This window comes from Vulpes lagopus, chromosome 3 (assembly GCF_018345385.1).
Source record: "Vulpes lagopus strain Blue_001 chromosome 3, ASM1834538v1, whole genome shotgun sequence".
Taxonomy (NCBI): domain Eukaryota; kingdom Metazoa; phylum Chordata; class Mammalia; order Carnivora; family Canidae; genus Vulpes; species Vulpes lagopus.
In genome coordinates this window covers 120,491,679-120,502,496 of record NC_054826.1, presented here as the reverse complement: position 1 = coordinate 120,502,496, position 10,818 = coordinate 120,491,679, and the positions used below count along the sequence as shown (strand labels likewise).

Sequence of the window (10,818 nt, the reverse complement as noted above, 5' to 3'; positions counted from 1 at the left end):
GGCGTAACTGAGACTCTCCCTATGAAGCACCTGGCATGGTGCTTAGCACTTAGTAAACGCTTAGCTAATGTCAGTTATGGTGATTTTGAAGATGCTACTGCGAGAATATCCTTCCAAAACAAACTCCTTTTCTTAGGGCAGCAGGGTTCAATCTTTTTTCCTGGTAACGAGAAGCACTGTGGCCTGATCTGCCTGAGAACTGGTGAATGGGTAGGTTGAATGCGAGGTCATGCCTGGAATTCCCCTCACCTTTGTCCTTAGGTGGCAGGAAACTCCCTGCCAAGGGTCTTTGATCTGGCTAGGAAGCTGGGGCCCAGGAGGCCTGCCCAGAGTTGGGGTGGGGGACGGTTGTGTTTCAGGCCCAGGGTGAGGGTGGTGGGTAGGGAGAGAGATAATCTTCCACGGAGAGGGCTCACCCGGCAAGTATCAACAGAGCCCCTCGGTCTGCTTCAATGGGAACTTAAGACACCGATTTGGCAATGCCGGGAGCTGGTGATACGCCGTAGCCCCTTACCTTTCTGGGGGTTCCAAGGAGCGGCACGTTAGTTAACAACACGAGTCCCCCGAGGCACTAGGAAGAGCTTACCATGTAGAGACTAAGTTCACAGACTGGTTGCTCCTGGGCCAGAGTCACCAACAGACAGCTTTTACTTGTTTGTTCAGAATTGAACATATTGCCAACATTTTTTTAAAATGTGGAGATTATACACTAGGATGTGTTGAGAAACCACGTCTGGTAACCGTGGCCTCACATTCCTGCATGGGAGCCACGGGCTGAATTTGATCAACCCGTTGACTTGGGACACACGAAAGCCAGTTTTTCACTGCTCTCTGAGCATTACCTGCCTGGCCATAGCTGGCATCTGGGCTTGGGTTGCTGGCAGATGTGCTGAGGACGACACAGGCTCCAGTGCTTATGGTTCAAGACATAGTGAAGTAAGTGTTATACATTAGGCAATGCCTCTCAGCCAGGGGTGATTCAGGCCTCCAGGAGACACTGGTGATGTCTGAAGCCATTTCTCATAGCTACAACTATAGGAGGGTGCTACTGGCATCTAGTGGGTAGAGGCCAGAGATGTTGCTTAACATCCTAGAGTGTGCATAGGGCAGCTTCCACAATACAGACTTATCCAGACTTCAATGTCAAAAGAAGGGCACAAGGGTGACCAAGTGGTTGAGCATCTGCCTTTGCATCAGGGCATGATCCTGGGATCCTGGGATCCAGTTCCACATCGGGCTCCCTGCAGGAAGCCTGCTTCTCCTTCTGCCTATGTCTCTGCCTCTCTCTGTGTCTCTCATGAATAAATAAAATCTTTTTTAAAAATGTCAAAAAGAGACTCTGGATTAGGGGTGCCAGCAAATTGATCTGGAAAGGAGGGATTAAATCAAATAATTAGCTCAAGAATGTCTCCCTGAACAGAAGTGGTCTTGGTGGTGGCAGGCACTTGGTGACTGAGCCAGGTTTCAACTGGGAGAGACTGGGGGAATGCATGTCAGACCAAGACCAGCATAAGCAAAGGTGAGGAGGCATCTTTGATGGGGGAGGTGGGCGAGAGTGTAGACAGTGAGATGATATGAGTGGTTTAAAAGCATGAAGTTTGGCGTCAGACAGACTTGAATTTGAATCCTGGCTCTCCTCCTTGCTGGCCATGTCAGCTCAGGCCTGTTGTTAGCTTGAACCTCCTTTTTGTCATCTGGAAAATGGCGATAAGAAATGAGGTTAGGGGATCCCTGGGTGGCGCAGTGGTTTGGCGCCTGCCTTTGGCCCAGGGCGCGATCCTGGAGACCCGGGATCGAATCCCACGTCGGGCTCCCAGGGCATGGAGCCTGCTTCTCCCTCTGCCTGTGTCTCTGCCTCTCTCTCTCTCTCTCTGTGACTATCATAAATAAAAATCAAAAAAAAATTTAAAAAAAAAAAAAAGTAATGAGGTTAGGGGCACCTGGGTGGCTTGGTGGTGGACTGTCTGCCTTTGGTTCAGGTCATGATCCTGGGTTCCTGGGATTGAGTCCCGCATTGGGCTCCCTTCAAGGAGCCTGCTTCTCTCTCTGCCTGTGTCTCTGCCTCTCTCTCTCTGTGTCCCTCATGAATAAATAAATAAAATCTTAAAAAAAAATAAATGAGGTTATGTGGGTACAGCCTCATCTGTTCCCACTCCTGCATTTGCAGGCTGCATTCCAGTCATTTTGAAATGCTGGCAGTTTGCTCAATGCTTCCTGCTCCCTCTCTCCTTTCTGGGCTCTCCATGTGGATGGAGTGCTCTTTCCCTACTAGGATGGTCAGATTCTAGGTGTAGAGGTCATACCATCAGGAGGCTATAAACCAGGCACTGATATGTTCAGGCTTGAGTTTGGAAAGATCACGGAGCTTGAGAGTTGCATGTGCCTCCCTGTATGTATGTAAATTTGAAGGCCAAGAGACTGATGGGAAATTCCCAGGCTCAGACAAGAGGCCTAAGAGCCTCTACTCTTACCCCAGCTCCCTTCCCCATCACTTCTCTGGCCTTCACATGCCTAGGGAAGGCCACTGAGGACCCACCACACACGATGAGTTGATATCCTTTCTTCTTCTTCTTCTTTTTTTAAATTTTACTTATTTATTTGACAGAGAGAGTGAGCACAAGAAGCGGGAGGAACAGAGGGAGCAGCAGACTCCCTGCTGAGCAGGGAGCCAGAAGTGGGACTCTATCCCAGGACCTTGGGATCAAGACCTGAGCTGAAGGCAGACACTTAACCGACTGAGCCACCCAGATGCCCTGAAAATGTCATTAAGTGAAGAAATATAGAAGACATTATTTATATATCAAAAATATGTATGTATATATATTTTAAAATGTGGATGTTAAATGGATGTTAATAGCCAAAAGTTAACAGTGGCTATCTCTAGGTGATTTTTACAATTTTGTTCTTTTGTTATTCCAGATTTCCTTTTCTAAATGTGCTACAACGAATGTGTATTTCTTCTGAGAAAATAAAATATATATATTTTAAGTTTTAAATTATTGTTATTAAAATATAATTAACAATAATAGTAACAACAGGAACAACAGTACCAGCTGTCCCTGTCCCTCATCCCAGACTTCTTCCCTGGACTCGCTTCTTCATCACTCCCAAGAAGCACAGGCTCATCAAACTACTATTCCTTGCAGTATTGACTAGTATTGTTTAACCTCAGAGTAATCCTGCCCTGCAAGGCGACGGAAGGGTGACTACTCTCATTCCCCGCAGGTGACTTGCATGCACATCCAATTTTGAGATGCTTTGAGGCAAGAAATTCTTTACCTCCCGCGTTCATCTACGTATAGTCTTGCAATTCGCTTCGTCCATCCCTCCGCCGCGTGGGAGCCTTTATTTACTTGCTGTACGCATGCGCACTCCTGGGGCTGGAGGAGGGCGGGGACCGTGGGAAGCCCCGCCCCCCGACGCCGACCATTGCTCCGTTCCGCCAGCGCGCTCCTGATTGGTGGCCACGGACCGGGCCCGGCTGCCTATCAAAGTTGGCGGGAAAGCGGAGGCGGGGCAGCATGGCGGCGGCGGCGGCGCCCCTAGGGGCTGCGGCGTCGGCTCCCGGCGGCGGCGGCGGCCCGGTGGCCGTGCGGCTGCCGCGGTCGCCGCCGCTCAAGGTGCTGGCGGAGCAGCTGCGGCGCGACGCAGAGGGCGGCCCGGGCGCGTGGCGACTGTCGCGGGCGGCGACGGGCCGCGGGCCGCTGGAGCTGGTGACCGTGTGGATGCAGGGCACGGTGGTGACGGCGGGCGGCGGCGAGGCGCGGCTGCGAGACCCGAGCGGGGCCTTCTCGGTGCGCGGCCTGGAGCGGGTGCCGCGCGGGCGGCCCTGCCTCGTCCCAGGTAACGGCAGGACCCGGACGCTGGGCCGACCCGGGGCGTGGGTGGCCTGGGGGCGGGGCCTGACCGGGGCGGGGCGGGGCCTGGCCGGGGGCGGGGCCTGGCCGAGGCCTGGAATGGGCCTGGCCGGGGGCGTGGCCTAGCGGGGGCGGGGCCGGGGCCTGAACGGCCTCTCCCCCGCCCCGGGGCCAGGCCCACCTGCTGGGAACCCCGCCCTGCAGGCCCCCGGGATGCTGCGGGATCCAGACACTCCCCTAGTCGGACTCTCCGGTGGAGGGACCTCCAGCGTCAGGATCTGTAATAAGCCTCTTCCCCGCGGGTGATTATTTTTTCACCCTCCCCCTATCAAGTTTTGGAAAACGCGGTTGCCAGGAAGCCTCCGTCCGTCCCTAACGTCTAGTGTGCCTTCCTCCCGGAAGCCCTCCCTGACGTCTAGGAATGGAGAGCTCTCGGGTACCTCTCCCTCCTGGAGCTGCCTTAGGCTGTAGTTCTCAAAGGTTTGCCTCCTAAATCAGCGGTGCTCAAACTTACCCTGAGGGCTTGCTACCACCCAGCGCTCTGGCCTCCACCCTCAGAGCTTCTGTAGGTCTGGGTGAAGCTGTGAATTTGCATTTCTAACCAGCTCCCAGGTATTGCTGATGTGGATGGCTTTGGGGCCACACTCAGAGTACCACTGGGCCAGCCCCCTGGAGGGCCTCGGCTGTGTCTCTTTGACCTCTTCGTATCAGCCTTAGGTGGAATTCCTGAGCCGAGCTGCCTAGAGCACTTTTCTTTTTTTCTTTCTTTTTTTTTTTTAAGATTTTATTTATTTATAAGAGACACAGAGAGAGGCAGAGACACAGGCAAGGAGAAGCAGGCTCCTTGCGGGGAACCGGATGCGGGACTCATCCCGGGATCCCGGGATCTCGGGATCATGACCGGAGCCCAACCACTGAGCCACCCCGGTGATCCTTGAAGCCCTTTACCTTTTTGGATCTGTCCTGCCTTTGTCAAAAAGGGGCCAATTGTATGGATTCAATACTAAGAATAAAAAAAAAATGGCCTTAACACAATGCTCGGCTCACAGGGGTTCAAAACACCAGGACTTGTTACCAGGCTCCCAGCCCTTCACACCCACTGCTTGCCCCACCCCTCTCCCCATCCTTGAGCCTCCTCCCTCTGCCCTCTCTGCTATAGCATTGCTTAAATACAGGGTCAGCAAACCACAGGCTGCTGCCTCTTCAAATGGCCATGAGCTGAAAAGGCTTTTTACATTTTCAAGTGGTTCAAAAAATCAGAAGATGATTTCATGACATGCGAAAAGTGTAAGAGATTCAAGTATCTGGAGGCAGGAACTACATTTGGGGCAAATCACAGTCACCAGCAGGGTAGGGGTGGTTGTGAAGAGGTTGCAGCTGGAGGCAGCCTGACTGGAAGCCCTTGAAGTGGTCCAGACCAGCAGATGAAGGCCTGATGGAAAGGAGGGGGCGTGATGAGGAGGGAGCAAAGAGAGGGTGTGGGTAGAATGAACCCCGCTAGCCAGGTGGTCTGATCTCCGGAAGAGAGAGCTCATGCCAGTGAGTTCATCTCTCTAGTTGTCTTTGCCTTCCTGTAAATTTCCTGTTACCTCCCCTGGCTGGGATCTCCTTGGACTTGTTCTTCATTCTTTGGGTCTTCAGTAATTCTTTTTCTGAGGGTTCTGTCTCTACCAGCACTTGAGGTCATTCGGGAGGTATTGGCAAGTGTGATTTTAGAACTAGCCCCTGTCACTCAGGAGCCCCATATTAATTGCTCAAGTAGAATCTGGAGGTGGGTTCAGAGAAACCTGATTCCATCATGCAAGGGGTAGAAATCCAGAGAGGCAGGTGTCAGCTTGCTAGGGAGCTTCCTTCAGCCAAAACCCCGGGGGCCTGCGTACAAACTCAGCCCTGCTGTTAGAAGCAGTGTGATTAAAGCAGCCGTGCAGGGGCATGCCGTGGGGGCTGGCAAAGTGCCTGCCCTTCCTGCTGTGTTTGGGGTTTTTTACACAATTGAGTTTTGTGTGGTTAGGACTGGCCAAGTTTTGCTTTCAAGGAGAGCCACTTCCCCAAGGGAATGGGAAGAGAGTCGTGGTTAATATGTCATTAGATCATCCCAGTGGCGGCCCGCTCTCTCGTTGATTTGCTGGCATATGCCTGGCTGGTGACAGGGATTGGTCCCGGGTGGTTGGAACAACAGGATGGCATGGCAGGGTATTGTGGCCTGCCCAGCTCTTCTGGCATCAAGGGAAAGTTGGATTTGCTTTGAGGCTTTCAGGTGGTGTCTTTGCAGAAAGAGGATTTGCCCTGCATACAGTCGAGCTTAAGGGTATGTCGAGCCACATACCCTGTGACATTGGGCAAAAAAGCAGAGATAAGAGAAAAGCTTGGGGCTTTTGCCCCTGCCTTGGAACAGTCTAATTATAACTCATACTCTGATGTGATCTCTTCCATTCCTTAGGCTTGATTTGTTTTGTGCATGATGGCAACTTGCTGCAATTTTATGATTTTCAAACCAGAAGCCAAAGTTAAATGTTGATATCTACTCTCCACTTTTTATTTATTTATTTGTGGGTCTCTGATTGCTTCTCTGATGAAGTTAAGCTCTCTAAAGGATGGGGGGGGGGTCTCTTTTGTTTTTGTGTCAACATAAACATCACCATGGGCTTTTCTTCTTCCAGGAAAGTATGTGATGGTGATGGGAGTGGTTCAGGTGTGCAGCCCTGAGCCGTGCCTTCAGGCTGTGAAGATGACAGACCTTTCCGATAACCCTGTCCATGAAAGCATGTGGGAACTAGAAGTGGAAGATTTACACAGGATTATTCCTTAGATGACACTGGAACCCTTGCTAATAACAACCGAAATCCTGAAGCAATTTAGGTTCTTACACCATGTGGATTTCACAGATGTCATTCTGCATATATTTCTCCAAAGTTTCTCCAGGAGCTTTGCTTTGGTTGACCAAGGAGTCTGGAGGTTGGATTTCTAAATGCTGGGACACTCCACTTACCCTTTCCTTGGTGTCCCTTGCTTCGATGACTCTTTGCAGATGAAAAGCAGATGTGTGCGTGTTTTTTTTTTTTCTCTCTTTTGGTTTATGTGTGTTAATGCTCTTCAAAGCATGTAGACATCTCATGTTGCATTTTCCAACTTTTATAAGTGATGGTACTTTTTCCGTTGCTGCTGCGACCCCCCTCCCTTTTTTTTTTTTTTACCATGCAGAAGTTAAATCTCGCTCATTGCCTGCGGTGATTAAACTGTGGGGTTGTGGGCCTGGGAAACAGACTGCGTGAAATGGGAATGACATCACGGCCCGCCTCTTCTCTTCTCCCATCAGCAACTTCCATGTCCAGTTTGCAAGTCACACAGCGTTTTCCTGCTGCGGTACCAGGATCCCCCCAAGACAGCCCTCTCTGTGCTGCCGGGACCCCTGAGCAGTTAAGGTACATTTCCTGGAGATACCGAGGGTGTTAACACCTGTTATTCGTCCTCACTTGGAGATGTTGAAACACTTAGGAAATTTCTTATTGGAACTAAAATCAAGATTTGAGAATGACTTTTAGGCATTAACGGAACTTCTGCCTTGTAATTTTTGGTGAGACACTGCAAGGGAGCTACTTCCTGGTATAGAGGCTTTCTCCCCCCCCCTCCCATTTTATTGAAATATAATTGACGTACAGCAGTGTTTAAGGGGTGCAGCATAATGATCTTACAGTTCCAACGTTTTCTGGATGGAATGACTTTTTGTTGTAATTATAATTCAAGGTGGGTTTCTGCTCTCTGCTACTTACTCATGCCTTATTTTTCCCAGGATTGTAAATATCAAGGGATTCAGATTATATTCCCACATTGCTATAGAGTTTTGTTGGATTATTGATCCTCTACCACTAATTATTGTATATGCTGTATTTTTTTTTTTTAAATAGACTATTTGGTGGGCACCTGGCTGACTCAGTAGAGCATGCAAATTTAAATCTCGGGGTCGTGAGTTTGAGCCCCATGTTGGGCATGGAACCTACTTTAAAAAAAATAGACGGTTTTAAAGTAGCTTTAGATTTATAGAAAAAAGCAGAAAGTACAGAATTCCCATCTACCCCATCCCTCAGGTTCGAAAAAAGCAGAAAGTACAGAATTCCCATCTACCCCATCCCTCAGGTTCTTCTATTATTAATACCTTGCATTGGTGTGGCACATTTATTATAATTAAGGAGCTACACTTTACATTAGGATTTTGATTTGTGATCCACAGTTCTCTAGGTTTTACAAAGACATGATATCATGTATCCACCATGATAGTGTCATATGGAATCGTATCACCATCCTGAAGATCCTCCGTGCTCTACCTGTTGACCCTTCCATTCCTCCCTCCCTCGACCCCTGGCAACTACTGATCTTTCTCCTACTGTCTCCATAGTTTGCCTTATCCAGAACGTCCAATAGTTGAAATCACAGTATGTAGTATTTTCATACTGGCTTCTTTCACTTAGCAATATGCATCTAAGGTTCCTCTGTGTGTGTGTGTGTGTGTGTGTTTAAAGATTTTATTTATTTAATCATGAGAGACACAGAGAGAGACAGAGACAGAGACACAGGCAGAGGGAGAAACAGGCTCCAAGCAGGGAGCCCAATGCAGGACTCGATCCTGGGTCTCCAGGATCACACCCTGGGCCGAAGGTGGCGCGAAATCGCTGAGCCACCTGGGCTGTCCATGTGTGTGTGTTTAAGATTTTATTTATTCGTTTGAGAAACAGCACGATTGAGGGTGCAGAGGAGAGGGAGAAATAGACACCCGCTGAGCAAGGAACCCTGATGTGCGGCTCAATCCCAGGACTCCGGGATCATGACCCAAGCCAAAGGCAGACCCTTAGCCTCCCAAGCCACCCAGACACCTCCCTGTGTGTGTTTTTGTAACGTGATTGCTCATTTCTTCTTATAGCCGAACAATACTCCATTGTGTAGATGTACGGTAGTTTGTTTATCTATTGAAAGACATTTGTTTGATTCCAATTTTGCCAGTCATGAATAGAGCTGATACAAACATTCGTGTGCAGGTTTTGTGTGGACACCTGTTCTCAATTCTTTGGAGTAAATGCCTGGGAGCACAACCTGGTGATCGTATGGAAACCTGTGTTAGCTTTGTGCAACACTGCCAGACGGTCTCAGGCCATCCATGCTGCTATCACAAAATGCCATAGACTGGGGATGAGGGCTTAAAAACCACTGAAATTGGTTCCAGAGTTCTGGAAGCTTTGGGATGTCTGACATGCCAGTAGATTCAGGGTACCTCTTCCTGTTGATAGGTGGCTGTCCTCACATAATAGAAGGGGTGATGGAGCTCTCTGGGGCCTCTTCTGTGGGCACTAATCCCACCCATGGGGGCTCCACCCTCATGACCTAATCACTCCAAAGGCCCCACCTCCAAATACCATCATGTTGGGGGTTAGATTTCAGTATAGGAATGTGGTGGAGAGGACACATGCTCTGTGTTTAGCACTGTCTTCCAGACTGGCTGCACCGCTTTGCTCTCCCATCAGCCACGTATGAGAGTCCCTGTTATCCTATATGTTCACCAGCATCTGGTGTTGTCAGTGGTTTGGATTTGCTCTTTTTTTTTTTTTTTTTATTTCTTTTCCTGATAGTAGTTCTATTTTATGTTTTTAAACTTCTAAAAGTAAGGCAAATTAGAAAGCGTACTCTTTTTATTACCAATCTGGGTTTGTGGACTGCTTAAAGCTTCGTGTTGAGCCAGCCTCTGTTTAAAGTTTAGGGATTTTTCAGGCAACATTGCCGAGCTTTATCAGGAACCTTGTAGTGGGTAGACCTGAACGTGAGCCATTCGTTCATGCGTCCTTAAATGTGCTGTGTGGCTGTCAGCCAGTTAACTACATCTCTGTGCTTTAATTTCCTCATCTGCAAAATGCAGATTTTCCCCAGCTCCCAGCACCGATATGAGAAATAAATGAAGATGTACATAAATCACCTGTACATGCGCCTGGCACACGGCAGGCGCCAAATGATTGTTTCTGGGAGGAAGAGTGAGTTCGTACAGCCACCAGCTGCCTTTAAAAAAATATTTTTTTAAAGAATAATTTTAGATCTACTGAAAAACTGCAGAGCCGGTACATAGAGTTCCCATATAGCACAGCCAGTCTCCTTTATTGTTAACATCTTACGTTAGTGTGGCATATTTGCTACAATTAATGAACTGACACTGAGATGTTATGATTAAAGTCTATACTTTATTCAGACTTCCTTCATTTTTTCCATAATGTCCTTTTTCTGGTCCAGGATCCCATCCAGGATACCGTTATATTTAGTCGTCGTGTCTCCTTAGGCTCCTCTTGGCTGGGAACATTGACCAGTTGCTTTGATTATGCAGATATTTAATTCTGACATAGTCCATGGGATCTCGGTTACAGGATCCTCAGCCTGAAACATGATTTCAGAGTTGTTACAGGGCTCCCAATGCTAGTCCTCGAGCTGGGTGTATGTGTGGTAGGCGCCTCCAGACCCTACCTGAAAGTCTGCCCTCCCGAGCTTTCCCCTTCCCGGAAACCCACTTTCCTGCTAGAAAACGGACCTGGGCTGTGGAGAACCTTTCCCGTCTCCCGTGCTGCTTGTCCTCACCTAACTTTGGTAAATAATGCCTGGTTGAAAAATGCTGATGGAGCTTGATAGGGTTGCCTGGGCAGTGACCTCCGTTGGAGTGTGGGAGGTGGAATCAGAGGGTGCCTGGTGTTTTTCTGACCATCCCCATAGGCTGCCAGCAGCTCCCAAGGGGCTCTGTGCTGGAAGCGTGCCGCCTGGGCGTGTTAGCTGAGCCCTGTGGCTCCCCTGAATATTAATAGCTCTCACCAATTCATAGCATTTCCTCCTTGATATCACTAAATGAAAACGCATCTCAGTTGGGGGTTTTAGGTTTCTGGTGCCAAATCACAGTTGGTTTATCAGCAAACTCCCCCCACCCCACTTCCTCACCAGA

The 10,818-nt window shown here is 49.1% G+C and overlaps 1 protein-coding gene across 1 annotated transcript; it reads left to right on the top strand.

The window, feature by feature from the left end:
- The first annotated feature begins 3,472 nt into the window (after window positions 1-3,472).
- On the top strand, window positions 3,473-8,408 carry RMI2 (RecQ mediated genome instability 2). Its single transcript, XM_041747181.1, has 2 exons — window positions 3,473-3,843; window positions 6,518-8,408. The coding sequence occupies exons 1-2, from the start codon at window positions 3,522-3,524 to the stop codon at window positions 6,664-6,666; spliced, it is 471 nt and encodes a 156-aa protein (XP_041603115.1). The 5' UTR covers window positions 3,473-3,521; the 3' UTR covers window positions 6,667-8,408.
- Window positions 8,409-10,818: the final 2,410 nt, after the last annotated feature.

Bases quoted from the DNA above. Each gene is read 5' to 3' on its own strand.
- RMI2 (XM_041747181.1), top strand. From the start codon at position 3,522: ATGGCGGCGGCGGCGGCGCCCCTAGGGGCTGCGGCGTCGGCTCCCGGC. The intron at 3,844-6,517 runs GTAACGGCAGGA...TTCTTCTTCCAG, and splicing joins GCGGCCCTGCCTCGTCCCAG to GAAAGTATGTGATGGTGATG.